This window comes from Lampetra fluviatilis, chromosome 65, assembly GCF_964198595.1.
Source record: "Lampetra fluviatilis chromosome 65, kcLamFluv1.1, whole genome shotgun sequence".
Lineage (NCBI taxonomy): Eukaryota > Metazoa > Chordata > Hyperoartia > Petromyzontiformes > Petromyzontidae > Lampetra > Lampetra fluviatilis.
In genome coordinates this window covers 6,288,746-6,307,010 of record NC_136339.1, presented here as the reverse complement: position 1 = coordinate 6,307,010, position 18,265 = coordinate 6,288,746, and the positions used below count along the sequence as shown (strand labels likewise).

The window sequence follows — 18,265 nt, the reverse complement described above, 5'->3', positions numbered from 1 at the left end:
AGATTTTCATTCTGATTTGTCTAAATATAGATTCCGATTTCTTGTTTTCCTACGAATCGATTCCATCCCGCTCAAATAATTTTGTTGAGATAGCGAATCGCGACTAAATGAATCGATAACCCATTAATGTTAAAGTTTCGATTCCGTCAACAGTTTCCCCTCATCTAAATTAATCGATTACATGCCCCCCCCCCTCAATCAACTGGCGTTGCAAAATCGATTCCCGCCTACGACAGCCGAACCGTTCCCAAATCGATTCCGCCGCGCGCGCTCCAACAACCGGCGGATCAAGCCAAGGTTTCGATTCCCTCGCTAAGAAATCCCTTGAATCGATTCGCCGCTTGTGATTTGTCATGGACCGCGACTTCTGTGTGCGCGCGCGGCCGCCGCCGTCCCTCGGTTGCTTCTGTCTGACAGGCCCCGGGCCCTCTCCAATTGTTTCGCAACAACAACAACAGCAGCAGCAGTCACGCCGCGGGTAAACAACAACAACAACAATGAAGGCGAGCCCCACGTAACAGCACGTGGCACGGCGCCTTTTGACGAGGTAAGCGGCCTCGCTGTGCGCGTTTCCGGGACGACGTTTCGGCTCGAACCTCACGCAGTCTCGAAACTGTTGACCGGTTTCGATGTTAAAGTGTCTCATCAGCAGTGGAGCCAGACTTTAGTTGAGCCATTGGTACCCACACGGTCACCACTGTGCACCGGTTTCGATGTTAAAGTGTCTCATCAGCGGTGGAGCCAGACTTTAGTTGAGCCATTGGTACCCACACGGTCACCACTGTGCACTGGTTTCGATGTTCAAGTGTCTCATCAGCAGTGGAGCCAGGCTTTAGTTGAGCCATTGGTACCCACACGGTCAACACAGTGAACCTATTTTGACGTTCAGTGCCAATTCGTGTTATTGACTTAATTTTTTTAAGTAATAATCACACATTTTAGTGTAGTGTATAGTGTAGTGTACAGTGTAGTTTACTAGTACAGTACACACCGGTGGTGTATTGGAGAGTGAAACCACTGCAACATTTACAATCTGACTGCTGCTTAACACGGAAGCTTTTGGGATTATGGCTGAATACAATGTACACGTTTTTATTTATTGCATAGACGGGGGTTGGCATAGGCAGAGCCATCATTACAAAAATTAGGTAATAAAAAATTACCAAGGTTTTCAATACACGCAATTTAATTTGCACTCTAAAGTACAAAACCAATTATACTGGTAGGAACCTCCTGGTTACACCAGCCCACAGGGGATTATTGTGTCCGTCGTGCAGGGAGGGGCTGGGTGGGGCGGGAGGAAGGGGCTGGGTGGGGAGGGGAGGGTGGTGAGGGGCTGGGTGGGGAGGGTGGGGAGGGGCTGGGGGTGGAGGGTGGGGAGGGGCTGGGTGGGGAGGGGATGGGTGGGGAGGGTGGGGAGGGGCTGGGTGGGGAGGGGCTGGGTGGGGAGGGTGGGGAGGGGCTGGGGTGGGGAGGGTGGGGAGGGGCTGGGTGGGGAGGGTGGGGACGGGCTGGGTGGGGAGGGTGGGGAGGGGCTGGGTGGGGAGGGTGGGGAGGGGCTGGGTGGGGAGGGTGGGGAGGGGCTGGGTGAGGAGGGTGGGGATGGGCTGGGTGGGGAGGGTGGGGAGGGGCTGGGTGGGAGGGGTGGGCTGGGTGGGGAGGGGCTGGTCACCCCGTGGTGCCCTTATAAAACGCAACGTTTCACCTACTCACGCCGGCTTGTGCCCGCCCTCACAGTCGGCCATATTTGCGGAATACACCACGCCGCCGTTGACCCTGCAGGCCATTGACCGAGCAACCCAACGTTCCTACCAGCTCCCTCCGCAGCAGGAATGTGTTTTTGACTCCAGAATTAATCGCATTTCACGTCCTGAATAAAAGTGGGTTGCTTGCATAAAGAGAAACATTTGGCGAAAGGATGCCACCCACTTTTAATCGGCACATCCAATGCGATTAATTCTGTTGTCAAAATAATAGATGAAAGTGTGTGTGCATTGAAAAACTTTGTTTTACCAACTTTTTATTTTATTTCTCACCTGAAGACGGTCGCTTGTGTTGCGACGTCGTGTTTTATTTAATTTAATAATTTTTTCTACCCACGTGACTTCCCCGAAAGAACCACAGAGCATGAATTCCTGTAGTCACGAAAGCTTAAAATCAAGTTTTTTTTTAAATTTCTTTAAACCAAAGAGACATATCTTGTCAGGTTTTGTGTGTGTTTTTTTCTACCCCCCCCCCCCCCAAATGATCCGAAGTTCGCGCATGTCGATGGGTTTCGGGTCCCTCTCTCGCTCTCTCGCTCCCTGGATTTTTCTCCGGGTCCTCCGGTTTTTCCCCCTCCACATTTAGAATCGACATCATCACCACGCGTGGAGTTTTAAGAGTATTTTGACAGCTGCTGCTATTCATTTCTACGTGATGATGATGGTGATGATAAGCCGTTTCGTTGAGCCATAATTTTTGGCAGGAAGGTCGCTTCTAAAAAAACTGAGCTTTACAGCTCAGCGAGGCCGTACCTCATAAAATAAATATAGTTTAGAGTTTAGTTTGCTGCTGTGTAGTTGACATTACCACTCCCCCCACACCCACAGGGATCTTGAGGCATTATCGCTTCGGAGTGACATGCGAACTGGAGTGTGACATCGTTCTCGGAGATGGATTATTATTTGAAAAAGACGTTTGTTTTTCTTAGCTGGCACTTGTAATACTGGTTCAGTGGGGTGTGAGTTCTGTGCGCGCGCGCGACTGAGTGATTTGCCGGTTCACCAGGCGTACGCGTGTGTATGTGCGTGCCAGTGTGTTCCACTCGCACTCACTCGCTCGTGCAGGGTTCTGTGTAGGCTACGCGGGGGACCTTTGTCTTCGTGCGTGACTCTGCCGCAGGGATGAATGCCCTCCCGATGCGTCTGCTCCGCGGATGGTCCTCGCTTCTCGCCACGGCCGCCGTACTCATCTGGATCACGGTGCGGGTACCGTCCCTCCGTCCGTGTCCGCGTGTCCTTCTGAGTGAGTGTGTGTCCGTGTGGGAGTGTGTGAGAGCAAGTTGGTACAGTAGGGGGCACAGGTGGTGCATCAGCCAGTCATCTCGGTCATCTCGGTCAGTCGACCCGTGGCACCTGCTGGGTCTGCCCCGTGACCTCCTGCCAGCGGGCGTTCGACACTTCACGTGGCCTCAAGGTGCACTTGGCCTGGCACAAGCGTCGTGGTGACGTCACCGCCACTTAGTGGCGAATGGCGGTTGTTGAGTGTGTGTGTGTTTATCCGTCTGTGTGTGTATGTTTGGCCATCTGTGTCCGTCCATGTGGAGAGTGCCACTAAGAGGTGGGGCCTTACCATCAGCCCCACCAAAACTAGGCACCTGCCTGGGTATTTTGTACCATCGGACACTCCACCCCCACAACTTCCAATCGGTGATAGGGCAGTAGTGGAGAGAGTGGAGAGTTTCCCATACCTGGGCAGTGTGCTCATGCCTGGCTCCGGTTTAACAGCAGAGGTCTCACTCCGAATCAGTCGAGCGGCAATATCTTTTCATCGGTTGCGTAACGCTGTGTGGAAGCTACCTGGTCTGTTGCTCCGCACGAAGCTTCAAGTCTTCTCGGCCACAGTCATTCCCTCCCTTCTCTACGCTTGCGAAACGTGGACCCCCGTAATGGAACATCTTCGCCGGTTGGAAACATTTAGGCTGGCTTGCCTACGATCCATCCTGGGTTTAAGCAGGCTGGATTGTGTGAGGAGCTCACAAATCCTTGAAAGATCTGGGCAAAGTCCCATCGGTGAGCTGCTCCGGCAGGCAAGGCTGCGTTGGCTGGGTCATGTAGCACGCATGCCCAGCCACCGCATGCCGAAACAGCTTTTGTTCGGCCGGATCGAGGGGGCTAAACGGGCGCGGCACGGGCTAGAGAAGAGATGGAGTGATGTGGTACAGGAGGACGTGGAGCTGAGTGGACTTGCCGATGACTGGTACCAGCGGTGTCAAGATCGGCCTCTGTGGAGGAGGCTCGTGAAGGACGCTACTGGGCAGTTGGAGGCAGTCGCCCTCCAACAACAACGGGGGGCAGAGGAGCGACGCTCGCAAGAGTGCTGGGCAATTAAAACGCAGCAAGTTGGCACAGTAGGGGGTACAGCTGGTGGTGCATCTACCAGTCATCTCAGTCAGCCAACCCACGGCACCTGCCAGGTCTGTCCCAAGACCTGATGTCAGCGAGCCTTCGACACTTCACGTGACGGCCTCAAAGTGCACATAGCCTGGCACAGGCGCCGTGTTGACGTCACCGCCACTTAGTGGCGAATGGCGCGGCTGTTGGTAATGGTGGGGAGTGGTCGTGTAGCGGTTAGCGCGCTGCGCTACGAACCCGCCAGTGAGCCGAGTTCGATCGCCACTCGCACGGCCACCGCCCACCAGGTCGTGGGCCTACGCTAGGTCGCCTCGGCCTCATGACGAGTACCTGGTGCGACGTGTGGTGGTGCCGGCCACCCACCCATCCTCACGTGTGCCACTTCACGAACAGCACTTGCCCCGACAGCTTCCTACGCGGCGGGGGTGACCTTTGTCTTTGCCTGCGTGCTTGTGTGTGCAGGTGCATTGGAAGCTTCCAGACGAGGCCTGGCGCCGCGCGCAGCCTGGGACTCGCCCGGCGGGTCCCCCGACCCCGAGCCCCCGGGAGCAGGCCGAGGATGAGGCCCTGATGCGGGAGCTACGCTGGCCCTCTCCGCCACGGTGGCCCGTGGCCTACGAGGTTTGGGCTGCCGGGTTAACACCCTCGCCTCTACGCATTCAGAATCAACGTTTGTATCAGAGGTCGCAAACGGGTTTTGATTCCTTACCCGTACCCGGCTGCACCAGGGTCGCAAACGGGTACCCGTACCCTACCCGTATCCGGCCGGGTATTGGGTAGGGTACGGGTATCGGGTACCCGATTGCGACCTCTGGGATGAAGCCATGTTGCAGGCGCGGGTGGGTTGATTCTAGGAACTTGAATTGTGAGAAGAGACAAGACGTTGGGAAATGAGTGACAAACGGTGACTCACCAGTGACTCACGGCCTACCCGTACCCGGCCGCACCAGGGTCGCTAACGGCTAGCCGGGTATCGCAAACGGTAGCCGGGTATCGGGTAGGGTACGGGTATCGGGTACCCGGTTGCGACCTCTGCGGCAGAAGCAGGAGAGGAAGCTGCTTTTACTCGGTTTGGGAAAAGCAAGACCGCCCCCTGCTGGCAGGCTCATGCCCAGTTCTCATCAGAGGGAAAAAACCGGAGGACCCGGAGAAAAGTCCACGTGACCACGGAGAGAGACACGCAAACTCCAAGTATACAGCAGCAGGCATCTTCAGGGTCGCGATCGAACCCACGGCCTCCTGTAGACCAGGCGAGGTAGTCAACATCTCCTAGCCACCGTGATGATGAGAGACAGAGACATGCAGACTCCAAATATACAGCAGCAAGCAGCAGTCGGTATCGAACCCACGACCTCCAGTAGACCGGGCGAAGTAGTTAACATCTCCTAGTCACCGTGATGATGTTGATGAGAGAGAGACACGAAAACTCCAAATATACAGCAGCAGGCGTCAGGGTCGGGATCGAACCCACGACCTCCTGCAAACCAGGCGAGGTAGATGACATCTCCTAGCCACCGTGATGATGATGAGAGAGAGACTTGCAGACTCGAAATATACAGCAGCAACCAGCAGGCATCAGTCGGGATCGAACCCACGACCTCCTGTAGACCAGGCGAGGTAGTTGAGATCTCCTAGCCACCGTGATGATGATGAGAGAGAGAGACACGCAAACTCCAAATATACAGCAGGCAACGTCAGGGTCGCGATCGACCCCACCACCTCCTGTATACCAGGTGAGGTAGTCAACATCTCCGGGCCACCGTGGAAAGAAACCCGAGACAAACCCTTGCATGCAAAGGGGATGGGGGGGGGGTTAACCTTCAAATCCCCAGTGATTGCCCAAGCTCTGCGGTTCTATAATGTGGCGTAAGGCACCCTGGGGGTGCCAAGGCATTTAAGTTAATGTTGACAATCATGTTTGGTGAAATACTACAGGTGTCTTGACACGTAGCAGAACGGTAGCCGACCTGGTAGTCAAAATATGTTTGGATGGTGGGAAACATGCAAACGTGTAAGCAAATGTATGAATGTTTCAGTTTGACCTCGGTTTATGTAGGGTGGGTGGTTGCGTGGGTGGTTGAGTGGGTGGTTGAGTGGGTGGTTGAGTGGGTGGTTGAGTGGGTGGTTGAGTGGGTGGTTGAGTGGGTGGTTGAGTGGGTGATTGAGAGTGTGGGTGGGTGTGTGGTGGCTGTGTGGGAGGGTGCTTGAGTGAGTGGGTGAGTGGATAAGTGAGTGGGTGTGGGTGCGTGTGTGGGTGTTTGGGTGAGTAGGTGGATGTGTGGGTGTGTGGGTGAGTGTGTGAGTGGGTGGTTGAATGAGTGGGATTGTGAGTGAATGATTGGCTTAGTGAGTGAATGAGTGGGTTTACTGAGTGAATGGGTGCATGAGAGGATGTATGGGTGTGTGAGGGGGTGCATGAAAAATTGCGTAAGTGAGTGTGTAAGTGGGCGAGTGCATGAGTGAGGGGGGCGACTGGGTGGGTGAATGGGTGAGTTTGTAAATGAGTGGGTGAGTGGCTGCGTGAGTGAGTGTGTAAGTGGGCGAGTGCATGAATGAATGAGTGGGTGAGTGGATATGTGGGTGAGTGAGTGAGTGGGTGAGTGGACATGTGGGTGAATGGGTGAGTTTGTAAATGAGTGGGTGAGTGGCTGCGTGAGTGAGTGTGTAAGTGGGCGAGTGCATGAATGAGTGAGTGGGTGAGTGGATATGTGGGTGAGTGAGTGAGTGAGTGGGTGAGTGGACATGTGGGTGAATGGGTGAGTTGGTAAGTGAGTGGGTGAGTGGCTGCGTGAGTGAGTGTGTAAGTGGGCGAGTGCATGAATGAGTGAGTGGGTGAGTGGATATGTGGGTGAGTGAGTGAGTGAGTGAGTGGGTGAGTGAGTGAGTGAGTGGGTGAGTGAGTGAGTGAGTGGGTGAGTGAGTGAGTGAGTGGGTGAGTGGACATGTGGGTGAGTGAGTGAGTGTGTAAGTGGGCGAGTGCATGAATGAGTGAGTGGGTGAGTGGACATGTGGGTGAGTGAGTGAGTGGGTGAGTGGACATGTGGGTGAGTGAGTGAGTGGGTGAGTGGATATATGGGGGAGTGAGTGAGTGGGTGAGTGGATATATGGGGGAGTGAGTGAGTGGGTGAGTGGATATGTGGGTGAGTGAGTGGGTGAGTGGATATGTGGGTGAGTGAGTGAGTGGGTGAGTGGATATGTGGGTGAGTGAGTGAGTGGGTGAGTGGACATGTGGGTGAGTGAGTGAGTGGGTGAGTGGATATGTGGGTGAGTGGGTGAGTGGACATGTGGGTGAGTGAGTGAGTGAGTGGGTGAGTGGACATGTGGGTGAGTGAGTGGGTGAGTGGATATGTGGGTGGGTGAGTGAGTGGGTGAGTGGACATGTGGGTGAGCGAGTGAGTGGGTGAGTGGGCATGTGGGCGAGTGGGTGAAAGTGTGGACCGGAGCGGTGCAAGCGGGACGAAATTAGTTTTCAATATTTATTTTATTTTTAAACGACAGCAGATTTCGAGCCGATGTTTGTTGTGAGCAGGTTAAGAAGAAAAAAAAACCTCACGAGATCGGGGGTGGCGGCGTTTGACCCCCCAACGCGTCACCGAATGGATGAAAGAAAGCGACGACGATGATGACGACCGTGGCCACGTGCCGTACAACGGGGTCTGTCTGGTAGTGCAGCGAGACGGGAGGAGAGCCAAGGGAGAGTGGGAGGAGACGATCCGTGGGGATGATTGCGGGAAGAGAATTTCCGCTGCACAATACCCAACCAGACCTCCCCCCTCCACCCCTCCACCCCCCCCCCCCAGGCCACCACATCCGCAGCGCGCAGCTGGGTGGAGGTGACGTCCCCGGCGGGGCGGCTGGCGGTGGGCGGCACGCTGGAGGTGACGGTGCGGGTGCACGACCACCTGGGACGCCCCAAGGGCTACGGCGGAGACTTTCTAGAGGTGGGTGGAGCCACGAAGCCCCTCCCCCCCCCGTCTCCCCGTGTCGTCTCGAGGTGGGTGGAGACACGCAGCCCCTCCCCCCCGTCCCCCCTGTCCCCCCCGTGTCGTCTCCCGCCGAGGTGATGATCGGGCACCAAGCTGCTCATCCGGAAGCAGCAGATTCCGTGGTGAGCCACGGTAACGACGAGGCTTGAGAGTCGTTGTTGGAGTCTCATCATCATCATCGTCGTCGTCGTCGTCGTCGTCGTCGTCGTCGTCGTCGTCATCGTCACCGTGTCTCCCCCCGTGTCTCCCCCCGTGTCACCCCCCGTGTCTCCCCCTGTGTCTCCCCCCGTGTCTCCCCCCGTGTCTCCTCCCGTGTCTCTCTCCCCCCGTGTCTCCCCCCGTGTCTCCCCCCGCGTCTCTCCCCGCACGTGTGTGTCCACGTCTCCCCACGTGTCTCCCCGTGTCTCCCCCCGTATCTCCCCCCACGTCTTCCCCCGCGTCTCCCCGTGTCTCCCCACGTCCCCCCCCCCGTGTCTCCCCCCACGCGTGTGTGTCCACGTCTCCCCACGTGTCTCTCCCCGTGTCTCCACGCGTCCCCCCCCGTATCTCCCCCCACGTCTCCCCACGTGTCTCCCCCCGTGTCTCCACGCGTCCCCCCAGGCCCGTCTGCTCTCGGTCCCCGTGGGCCGTGCGGCGGTCCCCGCCGTGCGGTACGCGGACCGAGGGGACGGCACCTACGGCGTGGCCTTCCCGCTGGCGTGGGCCGGCGCCGCCACGGTGGCCGTGAGCCTCGTGCACCCCGCCGAGGCCGTGCAGCTGCTGGCGCGCCTGCGGGAGGAGCGGCCCGACAAGGTCTACTTCAGGTCGAGTGCGGGGCCACCACCACGACGACGACGATGATGATGATGATGATGACGATGAAGATGATGATGATGACGACGATGATGACGACGATGACGATGATGATGACGACAATGATGACGACGACAACAACAATGGTGATGGTGATGACGATGGCGATGACAGTGGTGATTTCGGTGGTGGTGGTGGCGATGACGATGATGGTGGTGGTGATGATAATAACGGTGGCGACGACAACGACAATGGTAGTGGTGGTGATGATGGTGGTGGTGATGATGTTGGTGGTGGTAGTAATGATGGCGGTGGTGATGATTGAGGTGGTGGTGATGACAGTGTTGGTTGTGATGGTGGTGGTGGTGGTGGTGATGATGATGATGGTGGTGGCGGTGATAACGACCCTGCCTGGACCTATTGCTCAACCTCGTAGTGCAGATGAATGGGTGAGTGTTGGGGTGAGTGAGCGAGTGAATGAGTTAGTGTGGGGGTGAGTGTGGGGGTGAGTGTGGGGGTGAGTGTGGGGGTGAGTGTGGGGGTGAGTGTGGGGGTGAGTGTGGGGGTGAGTGTGGGGGTGAGTGTGGGGGTGAGTGTGGGGGTGAGTGTGGGGGTGAGTGTGGGGGTGAGTGTGGGGGTGAGTGTGGGGGTGAGTGTGGGGGTGAGTGTGGGGGTGAGTGTGGGGGTGAGCGAGCGAATGAATGGGTGAGTGTGTGGGCGAGCGGGCGAGAAAAAATAACAATGAATCCAACAACAATAACAACGGGCAATATACAATTGTTGTGACAATTGCTCCAATCACTATAACAATTGCCATCGTCATCCCCTCTCCTGGCAGGAGTCTCTTCCGCCTGGGCACCCTCTCCGAAACCACCGAGTGCAACATCCTCCCAGAATACCTCTCCTCGCCCCCATCGCCGCCCCCATCGCCCTCCCCGTGGTGGTGGCGGTGGTGGTGGCGGTGGTGGTGGCGGCGGCCGGTCCGGCCCTCCGGGGGCCGCCGGCCGCTGTGCGACTTGTCGGGCCGGAGGGAGGCGAGCGAGCGCTGGGTGTGCGTGCGCCCGCGGGCGCCGGCGCTGCCCTGCTCCTCGCGCCGCGACCACTCGAAGGGCGGATACCGCAGCGGGTTGCTCACGGCGGGGGACGAGCGGCTCCTGCAGACGTGAGTGGGTGGGGTGGTGGTGGGTGGGTGGGTGTGGTGTGGGTGGGTTGGTATGGGTGGGTGGTGGGTGAGTGTGGGTTGGTGGGTGAGTGTGGGTGAGTGTGGGTGGGTGGGTTGGTGAGTGTGGGTGGGTTGGGTGGGTGAGTGTGGGTGGGTTGGTGAGTGTGGGTGGGTTGGGTGGGTGGTGGGTGAGTGTGGGTTGGTGGGTGAGTGTGGGTTGGTGGGTGAGTGTGGGTGGGTTGGGTGGGTGGTGGGTGAGTGTGGGTTGGTGGGTGAGTGTGGGTGGGTGAGTGTGGGTGTGTGTGGGTGGGTGGGTTGGTGAGTGTGGGTGGGGTGGTGGGTGAGTGTTTGAGTGTGGGTTTGTGAGTGTGTGGGTGGGTTGGTGGGTGAGTGTGGGTGGGTTGGTGGGTGTGGGTGGGTGGGTTGGTGGGTGAGTGTGGGTGGGTTGGTGGGTGAGTGTGGGTGGGTTGGTGGGTGAGTGTGGGTGGGTTGGTGGGTGAGTGTGGGTGGGTTGGTGAGTGTGGGTGGGTTGAGTGGGTGGTGGGTGAGTGTGGGTGGGTTGGTGGGTGAGTGTGGGTGGGTTGGTGGGTGAGTGTGGGTGGGTTGGTGAGTGTGGGTGGGTTGAGTGGGTGGTGGGTGAGTGTGGGTGGGTTGGTGGGTGAGTGTGGGTGGGTTGGTGGGTGAGTGTGGGTGGGTTGGTGAGTGTGGGTGGGTTGGGTGGGTGGGTTGGTGAGTGTGGGTGGGTTGGGCGAGTGTGGGTGGGTTGGGTGGGTGAGTGTGGGTGGGTTGGGTGGGTGAGTGTGGGTGGGTTGGTGAGTGTGGGTGGGTTGGTGGGTGGGTGTGGGTGGGTGGTGGGTGAGTGTGGGTTGGTGGGTGAGTGTGGGTGGGTGAGTGTGGGTGAGTGTGGGTGGGTGGGTTGGTGAGTGTGGGTGGGGTGGTGGGTGAGTGTTTGAGTGTGGGTTTGTGAGTGTGTGGGTGGGTTGGTGGGTGAGTGTGGGTGGGTTGGTGGGTGTGGGTGGGTGGGTTGGTGGGTGAGTGTGGGTGGATTGGTGGGTGAGTGTGGGTGGGTTGGTGGGTGAGTGTGGGTGGGTTGGTGGGTGAGTGTGGGTGGGTTGGTGGGTGTGGGTGGGTGGGTTGGTGGGTGTGGGTGGGTTGGTGGGTGAGTGTGGGTGGGTTGGTGGGTGAGTGTGGGTGGGTTGGTGGGTGAGTGTGGGTGGGTGGGTTGGTGGGTGAGTGTGGGTGGGTTGGTGGGTGAGTGTGGGTGGGTGAGTGTGGGTGAGTGTGGGTGGGTGGGTTGGTGGGTGAGTGTGGGTGGGTTGGTGGGTGAGTGTGGGTGGGTTGGTGGGTGAGTGTTGGTGGGTGAGTGTGGGTCGGTTGGTGGGTTGGTGGGTGAGTGTGGGTGGGTTGGTGGGTTGGTGGGTGAGTGTGGGTGGGTTGGTGGGTGAGTGTGGGTGGGTTGGTGGGTGAGTGTTGGTGGGTGAGTGTGGGTCGGTTGGTGGGTTGGTGGGTGAGTGTGGGTGGGTTGGTGGGTGAGTGTGGGTGGGTTGGTGGGTGAGTGTTGGTGGGTGAGTGTGGGTGGGTTGGTGGGTGGGTGAGTGTGGGTGGGTTGGTGGGTGGGTTGGGTGGGTGAGTGTGGGTGGGTTGGTGAGTGTGGGTGGGTTGGTGTGGGTGGGTGGGTGTGGGTGGGTGGTGGGTGAGTGTGGGTTGGTGGGTGAGTGTGGGTGGGTGAGTGTGGGTGAGTGTGGGTGGGTGGGTTGGTGAGTGTGGGTGGGGTGGTGGGTGAGTGTGGGTGGGTGGGTGAGTGTGGGTTGGTGGGTGGATGAGTGTGGGTTGGTAGGTGAGTGTGGGTGGGTTGGTGGGTTAGTGTGGGTGGGTTGGTGGGTGAGTGTGGGTGGGTTGGTGAGTGTGGGTGGGTTGGTAGGTGAGTGTGGGTGGGTTGGTGGGTTAGTGTGGGTGGGTTGGTGGGTGAGTGTGGGTGGGTTGGTGAGTGTGGGTGGGTTGGTGGGTGAGTGTGGGTGGGTTGGTGGGTGAGTGTGGGTGGGTTGGTGGGTGAGTGTGGGTGGGTTGGTGAGTGTGGGTGGGTTGGTGGGTGAGTGTGGGTGGGTTGGTGGATGAGTGTGGGTGGGTTGGTGGGTGAGTGTGGGTGGGTTGGTGGGTGAGTGTGGGTGGGTTGGTGGGTGAGTGTGGGTGGGTTGGTGGGTGAGTGTGGGTGGGTTGGTGAGTGTGGGTGGGTTGGTGAGTGTGGGTGGGTTGGTGGGTGTGGGTGGGTTGGTGGGTGAGTGTGGGTGGGTTGGTGAGTGTGGGTGGGTTGGTGGGTGGGTGTGGTGAGGGGCTGGTCACCCTGTGGTGCCCTTATAAAACTCAACGTTTAACCTACTCACGCCGGCTTGTGCCCGCCCTCACAGTCGGCCATATTTGCGGAATACACCACGCCGCCGTTGACCCTGCAGGCCATTGACCGAGCAACCCGACGTTCCTACCAGCCACGTTCGATGGCCCATCACTCGTGATGGGCCAGGGTCGCTTCTGAAAAATAGCTACGCAGCAGACCCGTAGGGGGCCTTGCAACCTGGTAGAATAAACAAAATAGTTTAAAGTTTGCCCCAACAGTGTGCTAAGGCTACGCGGGGGATCTTTGTCTTTGTGTGCGTGTTAGTGGCGTGAACTTGAGAACTCCAATTCCTGTGCTGGGCTCGGACCGGATCACCGTTCATCTTCGCGCGCCGCACCCTGGTGAGCACACAGGCAAAGGTCCCCCAGGTAGCCTTTCGTGGGTCTGCGTCTCTCGCTCCCTGGTTTTTCCCCCTCGGCATTCGGAATGAAAGCCGCGCTCCTGCAAGTTTGCACGCGACAAAGCCACTCGGTTGAGCCGAATGGCTCACAGGGTGAGACTAGGCTCTAAGAAAAGCTGTCTCGGGTGTGGACCAATCAACTTCAAGGACAGTGCATATCATTATCATCATCAGAGTTGTTTCTTTTTGTTTGCATTTTGACTGCTTGTGTTGTGGTTATTGCAAACATGATCCCTTGTACAAAGGTGTCAGTTTTTGTACCAGTAGAAAGGCTAAAAACCCATCACTACATTTTGCCGCTGCTAAAGGAGACGTCTCGTAGTGTAAGTGTTACGGCTACACGGGGCGTGGTGTTGGTCTGTGCGTGTGTCCTTGACAGTCACTGACGGACCTCATCACCATCCACCTCCTCCTCCACCTCGTCGTCACCGACTCCCCGTGTGCTCCCCGGGTCCCCCACCTGAGTACGGCTACTTCCTGCGTGGCGATTGGCTGCAGCCGTCGTGCCGCTCCCTGCGGTTCAGGCGCCCGGAGCGGGCGGCCCGCTGCCTGGCGGGGAAACGGGTTCACCTCGTCGGGGACTCGAACGTGCGCCAGTGGTTCGAGCATCTCGTGGACTTTGTGCCCAGTGAGTGGAAACCTCGGCGGGGCCTGGGTTCGAGTCCAGACTGTGGTGTCCTTTCTCTGTCTGAGTGGGGTTGGTGCCTTGTACCCCATAGGCCCCCCTTGTCTGTAGAGTGAGTGTGTGAGAGTGTGTGTGTGAGTGTGAAAGTGTGTGAGAGTGTGTGTGAGTGAAAGTGAGTGTGTGAGAGTCGGTGCGTGAGCGTGTGTGTGTGTGAGAGTGTGTGTGTGAGAGTGTGTGTGTGAGTGTGTGTGAGTGTGTGAGAGTGAGTGAGAGTGTGTGAGAGTGAGTGTGTGAGAGTGAGTGTGTGAGTCGGTGTGTGAGCGTGAGTGTGTGTGAAAGTGTGTGTGTGAGAGTGTGTGAGTGAGAGTGTGTGTGAGAGTGTGTGAGCGTGTGTGTGTGTGTGAGAGTGTGTGTGAGTTAGTGAGTGTGTGAGAGTGTGTGTGTGAGTGTGAGTGAAAGTGTGAGAGTGTGTGTGTGAGTGTGTGAGAGTGTGTGTGTGGGTGTGTGTGTGAGTGTGTGAGAGTGTGAGTGAGTGTGTGAGAGTGAGAGTGAGTGACTGTGTGTGTGAGAGTGAGTGACTGTGTGTGTGAGTGAGTGACTGTGTGTGTGAGTGAGTGAGTGTGTGTGAGAGTGAGTGACTGTGTGTGTGAGAGTGAGTGACTGTGTGTGTGAGTGAGTGAGTGTGTGTGTGAGTGAGTGACTGTGTGTGAGTGAGTGACTGTGTGTGAGAGTGAGTGACTGTGTGTGTGAGAGTGAGTGACTGTGTGTGTGAGTGAGTGAGTGTGTGTGAGAGTGAGTGAGTGTGTGAGAGTCGGTGTGAGTGTGTGAGAGTCGGTCTGAGTGTGTGAGTGTGTGCGTGTGTGTGAGCGTGTTTGTGAGAGTGAGTGACTGTGTGTGTGAGAGTGGGTGTGTGAGAGTCGGTGTGTGAGAGTCGGTGTGAGTGTGTGAGTGTGTGTGTGAGAGTGAGTGAGTGTGAGTGAGTGCAAGTGTGTGAGTGTGTGAGAGTGTGTGCGTGTGTGTGAGAGTGTGTGAGTGAGTGTGTGAGAGTCGGTGTGTGAGTGTGTGAGAGTGTGAGTGAGTGTGTGAGAGTGAGAGTGAGTGACTGTGTGTGTGAGTGAGTGACTGTGTGTGTGAGTGAGTGACTGTGTGTGTGAGTGAGTGAGTGTGTGAGTGAGTGTGTGTGAGAGTGAGTGACTGTGTGTGTGAGAGTGAGTGAGTGACTGTGTGTGTGAGTGAGTGACTGTGTGTGTGAGTGAGTGACTGTGTGTGTGAGTGAGTGACTGTGTGTGTGAGTGAGTGACTGTGTGTGTGAGTGAGTGAGTGTGTGTGAGAGTCGGTGTGAGTGTGTGAGAGTCGGTGTGAGTGTGTGAGTGTGTGCGTGTGTGTGAGAGTGTGTGTGAGAGTGAGTGGCTGTGTGTGTGAGAGTGGGTGTGTGAGAGTCGGTGTGTGAGAGTCGGTGTGAGTGTGTGAGTGTGTGTGTGAGAGTGAGTGAGTGAGTGTGAGTGAGTGCAAGTGTGTGAGTGTGAGTGAGTGTGTGAGAGTGTGTGCGTGTGTGTGAGAGTGTGTGCGTGTGTGTGAGAGTGTGTGAGTGAGTGTGTGAGAGTCGGTGTGTGAGTGTGAGTGAGTGCAAGTGTGTGAGTGTGTGTGTGAGAGTGTGTGCGTGCAACTGAGTGTGTATGAGAGTGAGTACAGTTTGTAATCTCCCCCTGCTCTGCATGAGCGAACGTCGTCCCATCGTCGCGGCGACGATGCCGAGGTTGCTCCACTGCAGCCGGGACGACGAGGCGGAGAAGAAAGAGTCGGCAAAGGAGAAGGCGTCATGGAGTTCTAGATTTGAAGCTTTCGTGACTGCAAGGATTCATATTCTTAGGTTTTTTCGGTAAAGTCACGTAGGTAAAATTTTTTTATCAACAAAAGTAAAATAAAAATAAAATTAAAAAATTAAAAATCACGACGTTTCGGAGGCAACACAAGCTTCCGTCTTCAGGTGGAACCGCCACAGCACAATAGCTGCATCAAGTAAGAGAAATTCCAAGATATATATGGAGTCTTAACAACTCCCCCCTCCCGCCCATCACACAGCTCTCCGCCAGGTCCCGACCGGTGCCCCCCTCAGCACGGGCCCCCTGCTAGCGGTGGACGCGGCGCGCTCCACGTCGCTGCGCTACCACTGCCACGGCCCCCCAATCCGCTTCACTGGGGTGCCCGCCGACACGCTGCGATGGGAGGCGCCGCGGTTAGCGCGCCTGGAGGGCGGCCGCGGCTGCGTGGTGGCGCTGTCGCTGGGCGCGCACTTCACCAGCTTCCCGCTGGGGGTGTTCGTGCGCAGGACGCGGGCGCTCAGGCGGGCGCTGGGCTCGCTGCTGGCGCGTGAGCCGGGCACCGTCGTGGTGGTGCGCACCGCCAACACGCAGGTGCGTGTACGCGTGCGTGTGTGTGCACGTGTGTGCGTGTGTGTACACGTGTGTGCGTGTGTGTACACGTGTGCGTGTGTGTACACGTGTGTGCGTGCGTGTACACGTGTGTGTGTGTTTACACGTGTGCGTGTACACGTGTGTGTGCGTGTACACGTGTGTTTACACGTGTGCGTGTACAAGTGTGTGTGCGTGTACACGTGTGTGTACACGTGTGTGTGTACACGTGTGTGCGCGTGTGTGTACACGTGTGTGCGTGTGTACGCGTGTGCGTGCGTACGCTGTGTGTGCGTACGCTGTGTGTGTGTACACGTGTGTGTGTGTGTACACGTGTGTGCGTGTACACGTGTGTGTGTGTACGTGCGTGTACACGTGTGTACACGTGTGCGTGTACTCTCGCGTGCGTGCGTGCGTGCGGGAACTGCCAACACCCAGGGTGTCTCGTCTAAACTCCCCCCCCCCCCACCCCCAGGCGCAGTCGTTGCAGCTGGCGCCCTACGGTAGCGACTGGCTGGCGCGGCAGCAGAACGTGGCCCTGCGGCGGCTGCTGTCGGGCCTGCCGCTGGGCTGGGTGGACGCCTGGGCCATGAACGTGGCCCACTCGGGGCCGCCCCGACTCCACCCGGAGGCCGCCATCGTGCACCTGCAGGTGGAGGCGATGCTCTCGTACGCGTGTCCAGACATGGACGACGAGGAGGACGACGAGGAGGAGATGTGGGAGGAGATGTGGGAGGAGGAGGTGGAAGAGGAGGAGGTGGTGGAAGATGGAGAGGGACGATTGGGAAGGGAATGAAGAGGAGGAGGAGGAGGCGGGTGGGGAGGATGGTGGAGGAGGAGGAGGTGTGCACGTTTAGGCCACGTGAAGTGTCGAACGCCCGCTGACAGGAGGTCACGGGGCAGACCCAGGTACTACTGTGCCAACTTGCTGCGTTTTAGCCGCCCGGTGCTCCGCTCGTTGTTGTGAGCGTCGCTCCTCTGTTTTCCGTTGTTGTTGGAGGGCGACTGCCTCCAACTGCGCAGTAGCGTCCTTCACGAGCCTCCTCCACTGAGGCCGATCTTGACACCGCTGGTACCAGTCATCGGCAAGTCCACTCAGCTCCACGTCCTCCTGTACCACATCACTCCATCTCTTCTCTAGCCCGTGCCGCGCCCGTTTAGCCCCCTCGATCCGGCCGAACAAAAGCTGTTTCGGCATGCGGTGGCTCGGCATGCGGGCTACATGACCCAGCTAACGCAGCCTTTGCACCCCTTTGATTCTCAATTGTTCAAAAAAATGTTCAATGTTAATAAACACATCGCGTTTGATGAAACAAAGTAAGTTGTACTGATAAGAATTGGTTTCACCCCTTCTGGCAATGAAACAGTTTTGTTGGCTCTTTCGGTAAAGTCACGTAGAAGGGAAATAAAAATAAAAAATAACAAAATAATTTTATAATGTTTTATTTTTTTGTTTCGGTAAAGTCACGTAGAAGGGAAATAAAAAAATATAACATAATAAAATAAATGTTTTATGTTTTAAAAATAAAATAAAAAAATAAAACATAATAAAATAAATGTTTTATGTTTTATTTTTATTCTTTTTCATTTCCCTTCTACATTACTTTACCGAAAGAACCAAGAAGATGAATCCCTGCAGTCACGAAAGCTTTAAATCGAAATTTAATGAAACAGTTGTGTTAAGATGTTCAAACACCAAACAGACACCTCTTTCAAGGAATCCTGTCACTGCATCAACCGCACACACACTTGTGTGCGGTTGATGCTCCGGTCAAATATACATTCTTTATTTCGACACTGGCAAGAAACGTCCTATTATAAGTTGTACTTGCGTGCCCGTTGCTTCATTTGATGATTTACCTTCCAAAAAAAATCTCGCCACGTCTCGCTACCTCCCAGAAAGGGCATTTGGGTTGGTGCGTGATGCAACTCAGGTTAAGAATCACTGTTCTAGAATCATCCAGCAGCATCCCAATGCCTCGTGTGATGACGATGCTGCACCGAGGCAGCCATTACAACCGTTCGCTCGATCGCCTTCTACCTCCAATCGGCATCCACAAAGAAACGCGTTCCCTTAATGCGTTCATCATCGCGTTGTGAAGACAACACGCGGCGTTAGACGGGAGAACAGCCTGTAACCCTGTAGCGTTCGTGTCGGACATCCGATGAGCTCCGTTAGTCTCCGGTCACCTGCCGTGACCACCGTCACGGTCCCTGTTATTGCGAAGGGCTGCCGTTGGTTCGATAAAACGATTAAAAAAGGTTCTGAAGCCTGTGTTGACATCAAGTTTCTCGTCAGCAGTCAGGACGGCTTGAACATTTGGTTCAGTACAAGAAAAGTTTGGGCTGGTTTCCACATCCAGTGTCTCGTCAACAGTCAGG

The 18,265-nt window shown here is 56.6% G+C and overlaps 1 protein-coding gene across 3 annotated transcripts; it reads left to right on the top strand.

The window, feature by feature from the left end:
- The first annotated feature begins 359 nt into the window (after positions 1 to 359).
- On the top strand, positions 360 to 17,383 carry LOC144951995 (NXPE family member 3-like). Of its 3 annotated transcripts, none has more exons than XM_078882377.1 (10): positions 360 to 547; positions 2,884 to 2,963; positions 4,578 to 4,736; positions 7,916 to 8,056; positions 8,702 to 8,904; positions 9,732 to 10,055; positions 12,712 to 12,788; positions 13,227 to 13,475; positions 15,555 to 15,886; positions 16,365 to 17,383. In XM_078882377.1, exons 2-10 carry the CDS (start codon positions 2,886 to 2,888, stop codon positions 16,677 to 16,679), a joined length of 1,878 nt encoding a protein of 625 aa, XP_078738503.1. In that variant the 5' UTR covers positions 360 to 547; positions 2,884 to 2,885; the 3' UTR covers positions 16,680 to 17,383. The 3 variants fall into 3 exon arrangements, with proteins under 3 accessions (XP_078738503.1, XP_078738504.1, XP_078738502.1); XM_078882378.1 differs by having other exon boundaries at positions 2,884 to 3,006; positions 16,359 to 17,383; XM_078882376.1 differs by having other exon boundaries at positions 16,359 to 17,382.
- The last annotated feature ends 882 nt before the right edge of the window (positions 17,384 to 18,265 follow it).

What these genes read in the sequence shown, in the direction of transcription:
- LOC144951995 (XM_078882376.1), top strand. Translation starts at nt 2,886, where the DNA reads ATGAATGCCCTCCCGATGCGTCTGCTCCGCGGATGGTCCTCGCTTCTC. An exon ending in ACGGCGGAGACTTTCTAGAG is followed by an intron (nt 8,057 to 8,701) that starts GTGGGTGGAGCC and finishes GCGTCCCCCCAG; the next exon opens with GCCCGTCTGCTCTCGGTCCC. An exon ending in GACGAGCGGCTCCTGCAGAC is followed by an intron (nt 10,056 to 12,711) that starts GTGAGTGGGTGG and finishes TGTGCGTGTTAG; the next exon opens with TGGCGTGAACTTGAGAACTC.